The sequence below is a fragment of the Molothrus aeneus genome, chromosome 5, assembly GCF_037042795.1.
Source record: "Molothrus aeneus isolate 106 chromosome 5, BPBGC_Maene_1.0, whole genome shotgun sequence".
NCBI lineage: Eukaryota > Metazoa > Chordata > Aves > Passeriformes > Icteridae > Molothrus > Molothrus aeneus.
Genome location: NC_089650.1, coordinates 29,015,744 through 29,034,642, shown reverse-complemented (window position 1 = coordinate 29,034,642; position 18,899 = coordinate 29,015,744). Strand labels below are relative to the sequence as shown.

The 18,899-nt window shown below is 34.0% G+C and overlaps 1 protein-coding gene across 1 annotated transcript in view; it reads left to right on the top strand.

Moving 5' to 3' along the window:
- LRRIQ1 (leucine rich repeats and IQ motif containing 1) overlaps nucleotides 1-18,899 on the top strand; it is a 105,473-nt gene that overhangs the window by 36,120 nt on the left and 50,454 nt on the right. The window contains exons 18-22 of the mRNA XM_066550285.1: nucleotides 1,367-1,486; nucleotides 16,761-16,850; nucleotides 17,556-17,680; nucleotides 18,292-18,387; nucleotides 18,722-18,807. Coding sequence (XP_066406382.1) covers nucleotides 1,367-1,486; nucleotides 16,761-16,850; nucleotides 17,556-17,680; nucleotides 18,292-18,387; nucleotides 18,722-18,807 — 517 coding nt within the window. The remainder of the gene's footprint in view (nucleotides 1-1,366; nucleotides 1,487-16,760; nucleotides 16,851-17,555; nucleotides 17,681-18,291; nucleotides 18,388-18,721; nucleotides 18,808-18,899) is intronic.

Sequence of the window (18,899 nt, the reverse complement as noted above, 5' to 3'; positions counted from 1 at the left end):
TCTCTTTTCACATTTCTCTGTAGTTCTCTTTATCCTTTTTGTTCCTCTCTGAACCTTTGCTACGATCTGTTACAATCTTTTTTAAAGAAGCAACAAGAACTGAATTCCATAGACAGATATAGAATTTGTACAGTAAGAAAGTTTTTATTTTGTTTCTTAAAAACTACTACATGTAATTTTTCTTTGATCATGACTGAACGCTGACTTGGTGCTTCCATAGATCTCTGTTAGCAGCTACCTCACAATTTAGCTTTCTGCATGTATCATTAGGATTGCTTTTCTCCTTTGAATCTGTAAAAGATAATTGCCTTTGTTGAATGAAATATATTTGTCATTTGATCACTCAGTAATATCAGGACATTTTATCTAGATGCTTATAAAGGTCTGTAGAAAAATAACAACAATGAAATTATAAGACAGCAGTTCTAAAACTTTTAATAATTTTATAATTATCAGGAAATATGTGTGTAAAATAGTAAAATTTTCAATATTTTATGGGGTTAGACAGACTTTTTCTAAAAATTAATAATCTAAATGTTAAACCAGATTATGAGATTTACCCTTCCTATTTCAGTGCCTTCATTGCAGAGGCATTAAAAGTGTACAACACCACTTCTTTTATGACAGTGAGATTATTTTGCATGGTGTTTTAAACACCTGGGGCATCTTGAATTCTAATGATGTCAAATACTGATTTCGGGGGAAGTTGCCATCTTGTGTGCAGTTTTCTTAATTCCATCTATCTCATTGTGATCTCTGAAGTGTTTTTGCTGGACATGATTCTGTGCTTGTCCTGTGTTCCTAACACCCTTCCTAGTTTTCTAGCACTTCAATTCCTAATGTGCTCCTTTTTCTTAGATGTGATTATGCTTAGTGGTAATATTTTTTTCAAGTAAAGATCTTAGACAGTTAAGAGAGAGTAACTGACCTGGCTCAATTACATGAGATGTCTCATGTAATTGCTACTTGTAAACCATAGGACATTTAGTACATCTGTATTTTTATTCTCAGTAATTTGATTGTTGGCACTCAGTTTTTTCTTGTGTAGGCTTTTCTTTCAGTTTTTAATAGTCCCTGAAGGAATTGTCATATAATTAATTAGTTGACCCAGGTTTGTAGTTGAAGGAGTTGCAGGATTCCTTTCTGCTTACTTGTGGAGAGCCTCTTGAGTACTCTAAGCTTTAGACATATGCTGGCATTTAATTTGTCTTGTAGTTTTAAATGTCACATAAAGTTCAAAAAACAGATCATTGAGCTATTAAACAAAGGCCCAAGATGTTTTATCTTCCTAATGGGATAACATAGAGAATCTGGATTTGGGCTTGATCTATGGCTATGTATAACATGCTCTAAATTTTTTGTTTAGGCATTTTGGAAGGGTTGTCTTTTGAGAAAGAAACTGGCCAGTGCTCTTGCAGATGTTAAAAGTGATGAATTGGAAGATGAATATGAAGAAATTAATGTGGATGCTTTCACCTTTTCTGAAGTAAGCACAGTAATTAGCATAAAGTTTTCACTTTTCTTCTTAAGTAATCATGTGGGTATTGGAAATAAAAAATATGGAAAGCACTACCAAGGCTAGAATTAACACACTGGGTGTCCAGAAATAAAGAAGCATTTCTTATTTATAGGTGATTTAAATTTATTTGTCTTGGATTAACTGCTTCCTGCTCTTTGAGATGCTCTGGTACTTACTCTGCTATTAATGTCACACCCACTGTAGAATGCCTTCTATTTTTACAGCTGAAGGGCAATCAAATGAGAATAAGGAAACAGTTCCTTTTGTTCCAAAATGTTTATCTTTTTAGTACTTCATAACAAATTATAATTTCAGTAATATTTTAATGTGTATTTTGTTCATTTTCATGATAGAATGAGATAAATTTAGAAAATAACTGCAACATTGAATGTCAGCTATAATCCAGTAAAAAGAACAAATTCCCAAAGCAAAAGGTGAAGCAGGCTTATTATCTTATGTGTACTGTGCTAAAAAGATCAGAGGTTTAAATACAGTAATAAATTATGGTATGGTTAAGTCAGAAAAAAAACCCCAAAAAACCAAACCACACATTAGGAGCTCTGTTATGCCAAATAACCAGAAATTATTACTAGTTATTTTTACAAGTTATATAGAGCTAGAAATGCTCTTTCAGTTTCAGAAGGATTGAAATTGGATGAGAAGCTTCCATTCTAAAAAATAAAAGCGGGCTCCAAAGGAATTTGAGGAATAACATACCATTCAAAACTGAATTTAGCTATACTTAGGTAAAAAGTAAAAAAATGTCTATGGGATCAATATTGCTGTTCAGTAAACAAGAAGAAGAATCTTTAAAGAAATATTTTCTTTATAGCCTCAAAAGACAATCTATATGGGAAGTTCTAGACACAGTATGCATATTATTTAGTAAGGCAGCTGTTGATGAGTCAACTATGTACATTCTGGAGAACTGCTTTCTCTAATTGCTTACATTCATTGGCTAGCTTTTTTTTTTTTGTACTGGTTTCAGGTAAAGCAAAGAAAGCTAGCAGCAATGTGGCCTTTTGAGACCTAAGAGGATATAACTAAGATTTTTTTCATGAACCCTTGTCTCTGAATGTGCTTATTCAGGTGGTGTGTCTTTGCAAGAGCTATTTATCAATATTCCACTGTAATGTTGCAGAGGAGATTGATGCAATAGCCCTGCTACTGGCAGGACTAGGTCCCATTTATAATTAGATGTTTTTATGGATCATGGAGTCATGAAATCAAGTATGCTGTTGGTTGGTGCAGTGCAGTTTACAGTTGACCAGTCTTTGGTCATCTGATACCAGGAGGCTTCTTTTACCAACTCCTCCCCATAGAAAATAGCTGGGCTTTCTATGAAATTATTGCCAATGAGTTGATGACTTAGGGTAATTTTATTTTTTTCTTCTTCTTTTTCACAACTCTTTTAAGGTACATTTTCAGAATTACTGCTTTATTTAAGAGCATGCAGAAGGTTTGAGGCAGAAGTTCCAAGAATCATTTGGTAGACGGGAAACGTGTGTGTGTAAACATAGAGATCTGGCTTAAATTTTAGGATTTTTTTATTTTAATTTGAAATACATATACAAAACAGTTTCATTAGTTGATGTTCTCTGATCCCTGGCTTCTTTCTAAAATAATAAAAAGCAGAACGTTGAAGGTTTTATTTCTTCACACAGGAAGGAAGTATCTGTTCGTATATTATGGAAGGAAAATATCCTGTTTTGAATTACTCAGCCAGTAGGCCAGAGTTTTACACGCAGTAATTCAGTTGAGCCGTTCTTGTTTCTCTCTGTCTGGCCCAAATAACCCTGTCATGTTTGGTTTTGGGGTTTTTTAATTGCTTAACTGAAAACTACACAGACAATTCCATCGTTCTGTCAACAAGACAATTGTATTTGGGCAGGTGTTCCTGAGGCCAGGGAGAAAAGGAAGGGATGGAGAAGGCAGGAGAAAGAAGCCCAGCTGATTTCAGAGAGATTTGTTCTGTATCACCCTCTGCTGTTGCCACACTGTTTTTCCCCCAAATTATTATTGAGTTTATCAGTAATTAAAGAAAACATGGATTTAGGGAAAAATTCTCAGGAAGTGTTTACATTGAGATGATGACAGGTGAACCATGAGCTGACATTTGAATTTGCACAGCAGGCTCAAAGGCTGAAATGTGGACTGATGTCAAATAAGTTACTCAAGCCCTTAGCTTCTTCTGATGAAAAATATGATATCTGTTTTCTACAGAGCAGTGGATATGATAAATTTACATTTATCATATGTGAAGTATATTTTTTTTTCAGTGAATGAATATTTCAATGTTCAACATTAATGACTGTAACTAGAATTATACCCTGCAATATTTATCACATTTTTTCTTTCCTTTTTTTTTTTTTTTCCCAACTGTATATATTGTCTGTGCTGGAAAGTTGATTTTGGGAAATGTGTGGCATAACTATACTAGGCATATAGTATAGGCATCTGCTCTGTCTAGCCCAGACTAGTTACTCAGTACTAGGTTGTCTGTTTCCATGTGTCTGTAGCTGTTTCATTGTCTGTAGTTGGGTAATTCCAAATCATGTGGACTTCCTACTTCTAGAGAAACAAGCAGCAGAAACTTGGAACAGTCTATACTTCCTATTCCTTCCTTTCTGGTCTCAGTGTTTTGTAGCAAAGTGCTGAAACTGAGCCAAGTAATGACACATGGTATCAGTGGCTATCTGTTGTGTCTCAAACAAGTGTGTGGGGAGGAGTACATATTGCTGGGCTAAGAGATCCCATATGCTAGGGTTTGAAGGAAGAGAAAAATATTTGGATACCATTTTGTACTGCAGATTTCAGTGTTGTATAGGGTGAGTGAAATGAGAGAGAAGAACAGAAAAACTTTTCCTTATTGGAAACTGATACAAATGTCTTAAATCTTGTCTAAAAGCTTTTTGAATAGTTCACTATTTGTGTTGTGGTGGTTTTGCTTTTTCTTATACTGTTATGTAGGTTTCAGTCATTATGATTTTATTCAGTGTTATTTAACATTCTACAAAATCACTACTGTGCAAGCACCTTTCTAAACCATTTGCAAATATCGCAGTGTAATAAGTCATTAGGCATCAGTCTTCACAAAAAAAATGTGTAATATCTTCATTATAAGCTTAGTGTACCCAGTGTTCCATGGAAGGTGAGATTGTGAAACAGCATGGGGGAAGCCTTAGTCTTTGACAAAGATCTTCACTTCATTTATGCCCATTGAATAATAGTAGATTTTTACTACAAGTTAAACACCACATCACATGAAAAATGCATTGCATGTGATTGGGCTAGAGGAATGGGCTTTGTCTTTCTAACAATATAACTAAATACTAAATACTAGTCATTTCACCTGAACCATTGCTGATAGCTTCTTGAATTCATATCAGCTCCCATACATTGCCAAAGCCATTCAGAGGCAATTGATGGCAGTAGTGTTTTGTGTCTGAGTGCGCGATGTCAAACGGGCTGTCCCAGATGACATGAATGATCTGGCCAGCAGATGTTTTACAAAGTATGAGCCTGGTATTTAGTGATATCTTCACGTCTTTCATGTGGACTTCGGAGAATTCCAGCCTACATGCTCCAGAAGGCTGATCTTAAGGCAACCTTTCATCGGCAGTCCATCATTGTAGCAAACGATCTACAAGACAGAGCTCACTTTAGCACTGGTGGGTGAAATCTGACAGCACATTTGCTTGACACAGCTCTTACTTCTGTACCATCTAAATATTGTTGTTTTCTTGATGTAAATATGATAGGAGCCAAATGCAAAATGTCTAAACTTGCCAAGGTGTCATAAAGCTGAATAAATTGAATATGATGAGTTTTTTGACAATTCTTTACCCTGAGCAATGACCACTGAATAAATTACCATTTTCTAGACTGAATAAATGTATGGACACATCTTATTCTCATCAAGAGAAATATCAATATTGATGATTACATGGCACACCAAGCACGTACTCTATTTTAAAAACTTCATTTTTAATTTCATTTAAATAATTTTAGTCATATTTTGTCAAAAAGAAGATTGTTTTATAAGTTGCAACCAAGTTAAAAAGAAATCCATTACAGCTCTGTTTATCAAAGGAGATAAAACTCTTGCCCTGAGACAGTGTTGTCTGCATTCGATTATGTAGATTTTTTTTAAATTCCAGCCTTTTTGACAGCTTTCGAAATTATTGTTCAGGAGTTTCTCTTTTTTTTTTTTTTTTTGCATATTCATGCTCAGGCACATAGGCATTCTTAATTTTTTGCTTACCTTCTACAGCAGGTAGGTAGCAATTTTATTTTTCTTCTCATTTTTTCTTTACTAAGGGGTGAGAAGAATAAGAACTAGCTCATGTGTGCTAAATCTTACAAAGTAAACAGTAATTAGAAAAAAAGTTTCCTCATGTCTCCCATCTTTAATTTTCTTATCACATGTCCAAACTAGACCCATATGATGTGTTTTGTTTGCTTTTCTGATAATCCTTCATAATGTGGTTTGTCTCAGACTGCGAGCTTACGATTGTGAGCTGGTGACAGTGATAGCTGTTTTCTGGCTAGTGCCAGGAAATAAGTGTAGCCCATGGATTAGAAGGTCCCCATAACATTTCTTGTATCTTGACACTCTTATGTATGTTTAGCTCCTCTAATTGCTTATGAATGTCACATCAGCATCCAGCTTTTCTGTATTGTATGCTGCAAAGAATATGATCTTTTTTTCATCAAATTTCACCTAAAGTTACAGTGTTACAGGAAAGCAGAAAAGTGTCTGTTGAAAACTTCATTAAATCTATACTCTTCTTTTAAAAAGGAGGAAAAAACTCTCTCCTAAGCAGTATATTGGGGGATCAACCTTTTTTCCATGAGTGTTTATCAATAATCTCTTGCTATGCCCCTCTTGCTTCAGCAGCTGTGTAAGTGGGTTGCATGCCATCCGTAGTCTGTGGCATCTGCAGACGCATACAACTTCTACCTTTTTCAGCAGTGCTGCTTATCTCATTTTCTAGTTGTCTCAGATAGTCTGGGCTTAGGAGTAGGCTGTTGCAGTCAGTACCTGAAAAAATAAACACAAGCCCAGCTACTAAAGGCTGTTGCTAACACTCCCAGCTTCACAGCTCATGCAGGATGTGCTCTGGTTATTTTCTGACCTTCCACCATAAGATCTCAGTTCTTCCTACCACCTGAAATGCTGTTAATTTTTAAACCTATCTTCATTACTTTGTCTCTATCCAGTTCTTGGTTAAATAGCCAGATTCAAACAAATACTTCCCAAAAGATAGCCTACTAGTGTTGCATGGCACTGCAGATGTATAATTTGGAACCTACATGTAGCAAATGGTGTATAGTATTTTTCTAAATTCCATTTAGTTTGTCTGACATACCAAAGGATAGCAATGTCATTAATTCCTAGTCTTATATCTCTAAAGGCAAAGTCAAGCATCGAAATTGAATAAGCAAGGGAATCAATGGAAAAATGTAAGAGAAAAAAAAAAGCTTTAGTTCTTTGAAATTTCTATTCACTACTATAGTCTCAAAGGAAAATTGTTCTAAGCCAAAAGCATCATTAGAAGTGGAATCAAGGACACAGTCATAAGTTTTTCTCAATGAGTACATCTCCATCTGGAGTCTCTTGAAAGCTGAGCTAAGGCTCTCTAATCATTGAATATGTCTTCCCTAAATTCTTTAATTTTTGTGTAATGTTGAAACTGATGTTTTGGTATAGATACAGGTTGTGTTTAAAATATCTAGTTAAATGTCAAATATTTAGCATGTCCACATACATTGATTTCCATTGAAAAAGATTTTTTAGTAGTCCCTATTTACAAATTTCAAGAGCTAACCTATTTGATTTGTCTGTGTTCTGTGAGGAGAAGCTATTGATTCAGTGAATATTGTTATTGAGTTAAATTGCAGTTCTTATGTGGGGGACCAAAGAGGAATGTGAGGTGTCAGAATCTCTGCATGTCTCATTACCTGGAGCTTGAAATCCTTTGGGTTTAGAAGAAAGCAGATGTTATCCAATTGCAGCCCAGCTTAACTCCCCTGAACATATGCAAGTCCAAGGGAACAGATAGGATGCATCCAAGGGGGTTGAACAAGCTGCCTGGTATCATTTGGAGGTTACTCTCTATCATCTTTGAAAGATCACAGCAACTGGGGAGGTTACTGGTGACTGGAAAAGGGCAGACATTGCACCCATCTTTAGAAAATTGAAGAGGAAGATCCAGGGAACTAGAAGCCCCAACCTTATCTCACTTTCTGGGAATGCTTGGAGTAAAGAGATTCAGAAGCCATTTCTAAAGCCATGAAAGAAGGTGATTGTGAGAATCTAGCATGGGTTTACCAAGGACTCGTCATCTTCATTGTTTTCTGTCACAAGGTGAATGGGTATTATGAATTATTATGAATAAGAAGTGTGCAGTGCATATTGCACGCCTTTATTTGAGTAAGGCTGTTAACTATCTCCCAGAGTCTTATTCCCTAAATTTATTGAGATATGGGCTGGAAAAGTAGACAGTAAGGTCATTGGCAAATTGACTGGACTACCAGGCTCAAATAGTTGAATTTTGTGGTGCAAAATTACACAGTCATAATTACTCCTGGACAGTAATTAATGGAGCCCATCATGGATGGTAGGGGTACCAAAAGAGTAAAAAATTGAATCAGCTACCTGTCTGATGGAACAGAATGCAATCTCAGGTGTGCAGATGTCACTGCATTGAGGGCAGTGGTTGGCATGCTGGAGGATCAGGGTGTTCTTAAGAGCAGCCTGCCCAGGCTAGATAGACAGGCTGACCAGAGCCTCATAATGTTCAACAAGAGCAAGTGCAAAGCCCGATATATGGGCAATACTGCTGGCTAGCGTCTGACTTTCTAGGAAGCAGTCTCACAGAAAAGGATGTGTAGTCATAATGGAGTTTCCATATAATGCTTTAGTTTCTAACAGTGTATACCAAGAATGGTAAAAAACCCCAAACACCTCATATCCTATAATACAGTCTTGATTTAACTGAAAACTATTTAAGTTTATGTCTAGTTTGTCCTAGAATAGAGTGAGCTAAGGAATTCTAAATGCTAAATACTGTCCTACTACTCACTGTAGTATTTTTTTGGCATGAAAAATACTTAAAACCTTTTTTTTAATATAGAAATAGGAGTAGCTTTGATCATTTAATGAACCAGCAAAACATCCCAAAGAATCAGCTTCTTTCCAAAGAGTATCATTACATGTCCCAAAAGATTTAAGGCGGCATGAATGAACAAATTTCAACTTGAAGATTCATTTAGGGATAATTTATTTCAAATAGAAGAGACAGTGCTAGAGACATATAAGGAAGACAATGTAAGTGAAGCTGAGAGATGATTTAGATGTATCTCTTTAGAATTAAGGATTTTGTAGTGTAATTAGAGGTTGGTTAACGTAAATTGCAAAAAATCTTTATTTATAACTTAGCCCTTCTTTCCTATTTAGTTTCAAAAACCTTTTTTATTTGTTCTTGTTTCTGAAATATGGACTTTTGAGCAAAAAGGAAAAGTTGTCTTGAAATTGAATCTAATCTTTCATGTCACCTGAACTTTGAAACATGTTAAAGGTAAAATGACTATAAATTTTTGACTAGTCTCTTTTTTATTACCATATGCTTCTGCATGACTTCCCTTCTTTAGACAAAACTGCAAGCTGAAGCACAGATTTCTTTTCTATTGTGTTTTAGTATTCATTATCTAAGCTGGATAAATCATTTTGGGTTATGTTCCTTCAAAATTCTTTGAATGCACAGTATTTAAGGGGTAGGGTGAGGGGTTCCTTGGCTGTTATGTTTTTTAAGTCTTTAGCTCATTGCCCCTTGAAAGTTTTGTTTCTTTGTTTTTCATGGAAGTAGAAAAACTTCAGAAAAGGTTTATAGAGACATAGCAGCAAAAATCTGTGTATTGTGCCAGAGTCAGAGAGGGGAAGTCTATTTTAATGGGATAAAGAATATCTGGGGTCTTAGACCCATTTTGAGGAGTGGATTGAAGGTTCCAGGAGCCTTGATATTTATTGATTTGGTGGAGGTTTATATCTCAAAAGATTTTTCAAGCATACATTTCTGATGCATACTTGAATCATGTCTAACCTCTGAAGCTGAGGTTACCATTTACCCATCTGTATTTTTTATTCCTGTATTCAAAGAAAGGACACAGAGCTTCCTTTGAATGCTGTCAGGAATAAGATGAAAATGCATTTTTAGAAAAGTTTAAAGTCACCTAGGTTGTGAATGACTGGGGTAAAATACAGTAAGGTTCATATTTTTGGAGAGTTAATTATGTATGTAGACATTCAGCCTTTTATTTGAATGAAAACTTTCATGATCCTTGAAATTTTCATTGTTCATTTACTTTTCCACAATAAATTCTTCTCATTTTATTTGCATTTGTGTTAACACATTGGTACATGTATTAAATGTAAGTATATATATTTATATGTAAATATATGCATTAGAATTTTAGAGAACAGCTAGTTTTCCAAGCTTATTAAAAAATTACATTTGGGGAAGACATTCTACAATAAAATTTTCTTTAATGTTTTGTTAACAGTATGTGATTTTTCCAGTAATCATCAGTTTATCCTTCTTAGAAATGGACAACTCCCCTTCTCTTCTCATTTTCCTACAAGAATGTACTCTAATAATTAACCAGTTTTTGTAAGTCTATAAAATCTCTTGAGGTCAATTAATCGTTGCAATGTTTCTCTGGAATTCATGTGATACTCACTACTTTTTTTGGCTTGAAACTTTGTTTGGTTTTAGCAGTCATAAGAATGCAGCTGTACCCAGATTTCTTTTCTAATGTATATATATTGTCCAATATAAAAACAGGGTTGAAAAAGAAGCATTGCCAAAGGTTAAAATAACCTTTATTAGGGTGCTAACCTATTTATCTTCAGCACATAAAATATGTAAAAAATACTGGAAGACAAACTCAGAGAAAAGGAATGTTTTTCCTACTGCTTGAAGTTCAGATATATATTTGCTGTAAAATGTGTATCCTCTATGCTATCTAATTAAAAAGATTCTATATTTTTTTATAATGTTGTTAAATGCATTTACATGTAGATTTAAACCATTGGAGTTTAGACTGATTTTTTGTAGTACTGCAAGTTGAATAATATTGCAGCTAATAGAAGATTCAGTCGAGAAAGTTCGTATCTGACATTTTCTTAGCTTTGGAAGTTATTTATAAAGTCTTGATCTGAGCTGATGTTCAACTTCCTAACAATGAGCTAAGCTTTACACATGAACTTGAGTTTCACAGAAAAACTAGTCAATAGAGTAATCTGATTCCTCAAAGGAATGGATGAAAGAAAAGGCTAAATACACAAATGTATTCAGATCTTTAATTTCAAAGGAAGTTTTCAATCACAGTCTATCAACAATATACAAAAGAGCATAGAAAAGTGATCTGGTTCTTCTGTTTCAGCTCTAAGAGCTAAAAATTCATGATTTCTTAAGAAATCCGTTAAAACTTATTTAGGATTTAAGAGAACAATTTACCAGCAAATACTCTGGCCTTGGCAGAAAAAAGTTTAGTTTAAAAAGAAATGAAATATGCTTTCCTGGACTAGCATGATATTTAAATGAAGTATCCTACAAAGTGAAATATGTTTGCCAGGAACCAAGAGAGAAAGTTACAGCTTTCTGCCAGATGAAAGACAGTTCAGTGGGCTGGCTGTGAGTATCTAGAGGGTTAACCTTCAGCATATGATCCCTTGGCCTCACCACTCTCCCTCCCACTCTGAGCAAGTATTTAACCTAGAGGATGTTTAACATCAGGAAAAGTTGTTCTTCATGTGAATGTATTGCCCCAAAATAATTTTTGTAAGCTTATTTAAAACAGTCATAAAAGGATGTTGAAAGTTTTGCCTTTCATTGGTCTTTGCTTTTACCTTTTTTATTGTCTTTCAGTGAACCAGACTTTAACTGCACTATTCAAATATACTCACTAAAAAACAGAAGTTAGGGACATCACCAGCCTGAAGAACTTTATTCAAATTTGTATTCTATAGAGAAGACTTAATGGAAAGATTAATTCTGACTCATTTATTTTTTTACTCTAATTACATTGTATTCTTATTGAAAACAAATTTAAATGTGAAGAGGGCAGATACTTTGTAACATCTGATTGAAAAAGGGTCATTCCTCCCAAGGATGATGCTAATGGCCTACCTCACATAGGGGAGCAGAAGTACAGAAAAACATATTGGATAAAACCAGGCAGATGAACTGGAAAGAAGAGTGAATCTTTTCTCAAAGCAGAGGATTCTGCACACTATTTCTATGAAATTCTAATGTGGAAATTCTTTTTCTGGTAGAGGATTATTTTTCTTTTTCCCTTGCCATTCTTCCTGTTAGGTTATAATGATCAGGAGCCAGTCATTACTCTTAGTTCCTGGGATGTTTTGGATGCTAGCTTGCTTCTGCTTGTCTACATTTTTGTGTAATTTACTTGTTTTTATCTTAAAATACCATATAATTAAATGCACCACATAAATATCAATTTTTTTTTCTGGCTAAACCATCACTGTCCTGAAAACAGTGAATGAGTCAATAAGGAGATGAAAGAAGAAAGGAAAGAGGTATAAAGAGTTACTTTTCCCTGATTTTCAAAGATAGTTTCACTGTTTTCTTAGGTGGTGATTCTGAGGTCCGCCACACTTGGAAACCAGGGGTAGCTTCAGCGCCCGTGGTGTCCAACATGATGTCCTTTGGAAGTTAATCTACACCACTTCAGCAGTTGCATCCTATGAGTCATATACATTATTTGCATTCTTTCTAGGTTGATGTAGGGATGACATGGCAAACATTCTGACCAGATAGTTACACTTGTCATTAGAAAACAGGTAACTGCTTTAGGGTGGGGAATATTTGCCTAGATTTTAGCAGAAAGTCCTTAAACCACCAGTTTCCAAGGTCTAAATGAATGTACTAAAGGACGTGTGTCCTCATCACGTCCAACTTTTTTCATTCTTTCCTTAAGCAGCTGCTGCTGAACTTTTCTGGAAGCAGAGTACTGATGTAGGTGGATATTTGCTCTGACTAGAACAGAGTTGTTAGATGTTAAATGCTGTCCTTTCTTTTCAGCCTTTATTGTTAATGCCTTTTTGCATCCTCTGCTTCAAACCATAGTGCAGTTTCAGGAATTGGTTTGGTTTCTATTATGCTCTTGTGATCCTCCTTGATCTCAGAAAGATGAAAGGCAATATGTGATGGCATTATTCACAGTTTGGGCAGTTACTTGTGGAAGTGCTTCAAAGCCTGAGTGTAAGTTTGACACTGTCCTGGGAACTGTTTTTTGCTCATGGTGTGAATATGACTCAGAACAGCCTTAATTACGTGTATAGTCATGATATATTATAAAAGATTACTTAGCTCCAGAATGTAATCCAGAGCATATAAAAATGCCTTGGATTAGATTTTGTAAATAACGTTTGCACTAAAACTCGACTTTCGGGCAGCTCACTCAGACCCCATTAAAGTTAGCAGAGCCATTCTCACTCTGTTCATTGTAGGATTGAATTCTGTTTCTGAGATTACAGAAATTCAATGCTTGATGTAAATAGTCATTGCATTTTGCAAAGGAAGCAATTGAGTAAATACCGGAAAAATGAAGGAGAAACAAAATTAGGAGGCTATATAGAATGGGCCATGAAAAAAAATCCCTAAACCTCCAGAGTTTGGTAATGAGCTGCACAATCAAAGGAGGAGCCCTGTAATAGTTGTGTCTCAAAGGATAAAAAATGCATTTTGAATCAGGATAAAAAGTTATTGATCCTGATGGATAAGTGAAAATAGCTAATAATATTAAAATTTCATTATTAAATTAAAATTCAGAAAGAAAATCCTAATGCCAAATAGATTCACACCTCCTTCTTCCTGAAGAGTAGTATCATGGACAATTGGATTGTGTTTAAAAATTTGTTTCAAATGGGTTAACAAAAAAAAAATGAAAAAAAAAATAGAAAGCTCTATTTTGTGTTTATGAAACTTGAAACCTAAAGTAATTAATACAGACCTTTTTGAAGCAATCCTGGAAATAAAGTATAGAGGATACAAAAGCATAAAAGATACCTTCAGGTGAACTAATATGTGTTAAATAAACTGTGTATGATTTACACATATGAGTAAAGCCACATTGTATACTGCATATTCAGAAAATTACTTCATTTGGCTTTAGAAATAAATACAAGTATAGCACACCTATAGCTGTTTGTATAGACCATACAGTCAAAACCTGACATTTTATTTGCTTTGTAATTCATCTCAGATTGTTGTTTTTTAATCTTATTGAACAATATCTGTACAAACAGATCTAGTTTTAAGCCTTAGGTGTTGGTAAATCTGTCATAAACTTTTCATTAGGACTGTATAGAGAAGGTGCGGGCAACTGTTTCTTGAGCTTAGTGCTGTGAAAATGTCCAGTCAAGACATAGTGGGAATGTTTGAAAATCAATTGTGTTTATTTTTGTGGACAAAACAAACATCAGTGTGGTATATTTTTATGATATGCTGTACATTTATAGGACTAAAAGATGTACTTAATGGTAAATAAGCTGTCTTTTTTTTATTGTTGTGCATATTTATACCTTTGATTCATACTTTTATCTTTTTACTGATATTTCTTTTCAACACTTAGGACACTGAATTACATTTTATAGGCTACAAAAGAAATAAAACCACTAGTTGTACTAAATTAATAAATGGCAAACACTGGGCTAGGAAAATATTAGTGAGACAAGTTTCAATATAAATACTAAGAGTTTAATTGGGTTATGGTACAACTATAAAGCAAAACGATTCAATCAATGTACTGCTAAGTGATCCTTGTTCCAAAAAATTGGCTACATCTTTGGAGTGTTATTTGTCTTTGGGATTATTTGTTTTGGTTTCCTTGTTTGTTTGTTTGTTTGCGGGGTTGTTAAGTTTTGAGGGGTTTGTTTTGTTTTGTTTTGTTTGTTGTTGTTGTTGTTGTTGTTGTTGTTGTTTTTTTATTTTTACAAAATATTTCATCAGAGAAGTAAAAATTCAACTAGCCAGCATGGAGGCTTGGCCTGAAATTTGATATTAGAGCTTGGATAATATTCACTGTTCCTGTAAGACCTTTAAGTACTCAGGTCAATAATGGACACATCACTGTGCACATGGATTAAGTTGGCTGATATTTAAATTATGCAAGAAATGGAAATCTACCTCTCTCCAACCTGTATTGATTCTTTTGCAAATAAAGGAGGAAGAAAACTTTCCAAAGTTTGCTATTTTCATATACCTGTATATACCAGCACTGTTGACTGGATTGTAGGCCCAGTCTTGAAAAATAAGTGAAAAATTCTCATCTGAAGAATTAAAAATATGATTTGCATCGTGCAATTGAGAAGTAAATTTAAAGAGGATAAGGAGGAATAATATCTATTTTCAGTGTAAGTTTTCAATCAGAAGTTGTACCTTTTTCATAGCTTTTCTTTTTGACCATTCTGATGGAATTGTTGTAGCTTTTTCTCTGCTGAGATATGAACTTGTCAGTCTTCTATGTTCAAATAGTACCAATGTCACATATTTAATTTATCACCTCTGGGATTTGATTTACTACAGTCTGCTTTATGGATTTTTTTTTTAATGACAATTGTGTGAATCAACCACTCGGTGGTTATCAGCATAAGAGTAATCACATTACTGAGGAGAGATAAATTAGTGGGTTGTTGATAACTGTTAAATTTAAAGAATGTGATACATTTTATTTGTTGCATGTCTCTGCAGTTTATTTATATAGATTTCTTAAGATACACAACTTCCCAAGAGAGGAGGTCTATTAAAATGGATAATGTTATGTATTTATCATGAATTGCAATGTTAAGGAGTGGAAGAGTGGTTATCTGTTAATAATGAGGGCATAGAATTTTTCCAGATTTATTAAGTAAAGGAATGAAACCCAAAACATACCGTAATCAAATAACAGGGAATTCCAGATGCAGAGAATCAATCAGATGTAGGAATTCATCCCTTTTAACACATGAAAATAAAATCAAACATTATTTTTCAAATCTTGGTCAGAATGGAAGCAAAAAGAGTGGTCTTAGAGCCACCAAATCATGTGACCAGTACCTGAACTAACCCTTCAAAATACCTGGAATATGATTCTTTTGCCTCCCAGAATTTCAAGGCCTTGGAAGATCTTGTTCACCAATCTAAAGCTGTACAAAGTCCTGTTTTCACAAACAACACAGTAAGGTATCCAAACTTAGGATCATTTCTCAGGGTCAGAAATCAGTAAAATCTGAAATATTTTATGAATGGGAGAAAGATAGTCCAGTTTTATAAGTAGTTATTTCCAAAAGAATGAACCCCAGGCTCTTTGCTGTTGAAGTAAGAAGAACCTGAATGACTGAGCCCTGTAAGTCAAGCCAAATTCTTCAGTGGCATTTACTTACTGTGTGGGAGTGATGTGATTCTCTAACTTATCAGAATATATTGAAAAAACATCATAAAAACCTCAAGGACCTATAAGAAAACCAAGTCACATACAGCTTGGGTTTGAAACAAAGTCTAGAGTTTATTTTTATAAAAGAAAACTAAATTCTACCTTAAAGTGCTAAGAACATCAGTTAGCAACTAATTCTGGCACCCTTCTTTATTCCAGCAATTATTTCAGTTTCCCATTTAATCCATTACATCAGAAATAAAACTACATGATTGAAGCATATAGCATTATATAGCATTTACTTTTTAACCCCAAATTTCAATGAAAATTACTCACCACTTCAGTTCAACAAAAACAAGTTTGACAGAATCAGGCACCTACATCCAGGACATAAAATAGTCTGAAACAGCACACAAAGCTCTTCATATTCCTTATGCCTTTAAGTATCTTAGGTCTGTATTTTTTTCAAAGTTTGGCAGTCTTTTATAATAACTTGGGTTTACTAACAAAGTTGGCAAAAAATTACAGTAATTTGAGAAAGAGAGGTTGCATCTTATGCAAAACCAAAACCCAAAAAGGACCTCTACAACCTACAAATATTGTTGATTTGTTTAAAATAAAACAGTACACCACAGCATCTCCAAAGGTGCTTTTAGTCTGATTGTTCTGCAGGTGGCAGTTCTGATGTACAACTTGAAAAGATGTACAAAGTATGTAAAACAATTTAAAAGAGACTTTGCAAGAGTTATCAAAACTAAACTGATTTTATCAGTGCACTATTTGACTTTGCTCATTCATGCAGGCTGCATTAGAGAAGGAATGGCTAACTCTAGAGTCCACCCGTTTCCCTTCAAAAACACTCCTGCTTTCAAACCAGCTGCACTGGCCAAAGGTAACATATCACAGAAACAACTTAGTCTTCAGTCTTAATTCATTCTTTAAGGATATGCTATTGTGAGGTGATTAATATGACAATTTAGTGACTTAAAAACACAATTACTTTTAGAAGTCTCAGACTTCCTCCTCATCTCCAGATGCAATTTTTCTTTTAGGTTTTCTTTCATTTGCTTATTTTTTCTTTATTTTGGATTTATTTCAACACTTTACTTCACAGTAGCAGAAAAAAAGATGATGTGCTTCATCTGCACATTTGGCAATGGATTAAAAATTGCTAGTTGACAAACTACTTTAAAAATACTAAGATCTGCATTATATGACAACAGCTGAATGTTTTCAGAACAGCTAAAGGTCATCGAACTGTAATGTCTGCTAGATAAACTTTGAAGTTTTGGCTTTTTGTTTTTGTAGAGCTTTGTATTCTTATTACAAGCATAGTATTACTAATGTTTTGTTTCCTACAATTAAGAGAAAAGAGTCTTAAAAATGTATAAATTATTGTATTTGGGGATATATGAAACTAAAGTCCCCTTTTTGTCCTATTCAGTTAGTTGAAAGTAAGGCCTGTAATGGGCATATCACCATTAAGAATCCTTTTAGTTATAGTGATAAACTCTGCAAACCCCAGTGCAGATTTTCTTGCATATTTTAAACTCAAACTGATGGGGACAATCCGCTGCATTCCTTTTCTTTCTCTTAGAAGTTTTCTAGGCCTTCAGATTCCAGTGAGCATTCAAATAGTTTGCCATTAGCACCACAAGAAGTTTGGCAGTGTGCTAACAGACCACATTCATACTCAGCAGAAAAATTCCGTTTTCATAGCAGGTAAGTTAAATTATATTGTTTTAAACTGTATTTAGTTCATTTGGATTTGGCAAAAATAAAACAGAGAAGACGAAGCTATTTTCTGATGCTACTTTTTTGTCACTTTTTGTCAATGTCATATTACTGTAGTTAAAATGTATTTACGTTCTAAAACCAAATGTATTAAATTTGATTGTTATTTTTCATTGACTACTATAATTAGGAATATAAGAATATATATGTGTAGTTTTATTTATTTAGGTTTGACTATAAATCATAAAACTTCTATTTTTTCACATATGTTATGAAATAGATGTTGAAATAGAGATCTTTAAGACTAGATAAAGATTAAAAGGGATTTCTTAAACAGCTGCATTCTATGAAAGGACTGAAATATGCTTCAAGTAATTGAAATGTAAACATTTAAAATTGATGGCAGACTTTTATTACTCTCCAAGATAAAACCTTCATGGAGTATTAAAATGGATTTTTTTGGTATCATTTCCAAGCTTCAAAAGTGCCTTTAAAACACACAAACAAGTTGCAGAATAAAAAAGGCTGCAAAATAGTGTAATCTCAGACCCTTTCTTATTTACTTACTTTTCAGTACAGCTCTTATACTTTGTTTCCAGGGCAGGGAAGGAAACAATGTCACAGCTTTCTAACTGTAAAGAAAAAAAGGAGGTTTTATTTGTGTCAGAAAAAGAAGAGAAAATATCAGAAGAATGGTATGTTAAGCTCTTTTATTTACACAGTGACTTCCAAGAATAGGTATTGTATAGTTGGCTGTTGTTGCTTACTCTTTTTTAAGTGCCACTTTTGAAGAATCTCTGTTTTCTACCAAAGTAAAAATTATTGTAATTATTTTTGTGTCTAGGAAACTATCTTAATAAGTTGCAATAATGTAATGTTAAGATAGGAATTGCAGCTATCTCTGTAACTCAGTACTGTGGATCAGTACTACACACCAGTATTCTTTTTGAAAAGTGTATTATACAATAATATGCAGCTGGTGTAACATAATACATGTGAAATATTTAGTAAGCTATTTTCTTCCCTTAGGGGTTTTAAGGATATTTCTACTGCACAGCTAATGCTGAAGAGGGCCCATAAAATGAAACCTAAAAAATACAGTAATAAAAGTTTAGGTAAGTCAACAGTTAAAATAATGGTTATATTGATGTAATTTTTCCATTCTTAAAAAAGTATTTCTCTTTCAAAAACTTTGCTTGTACAACAT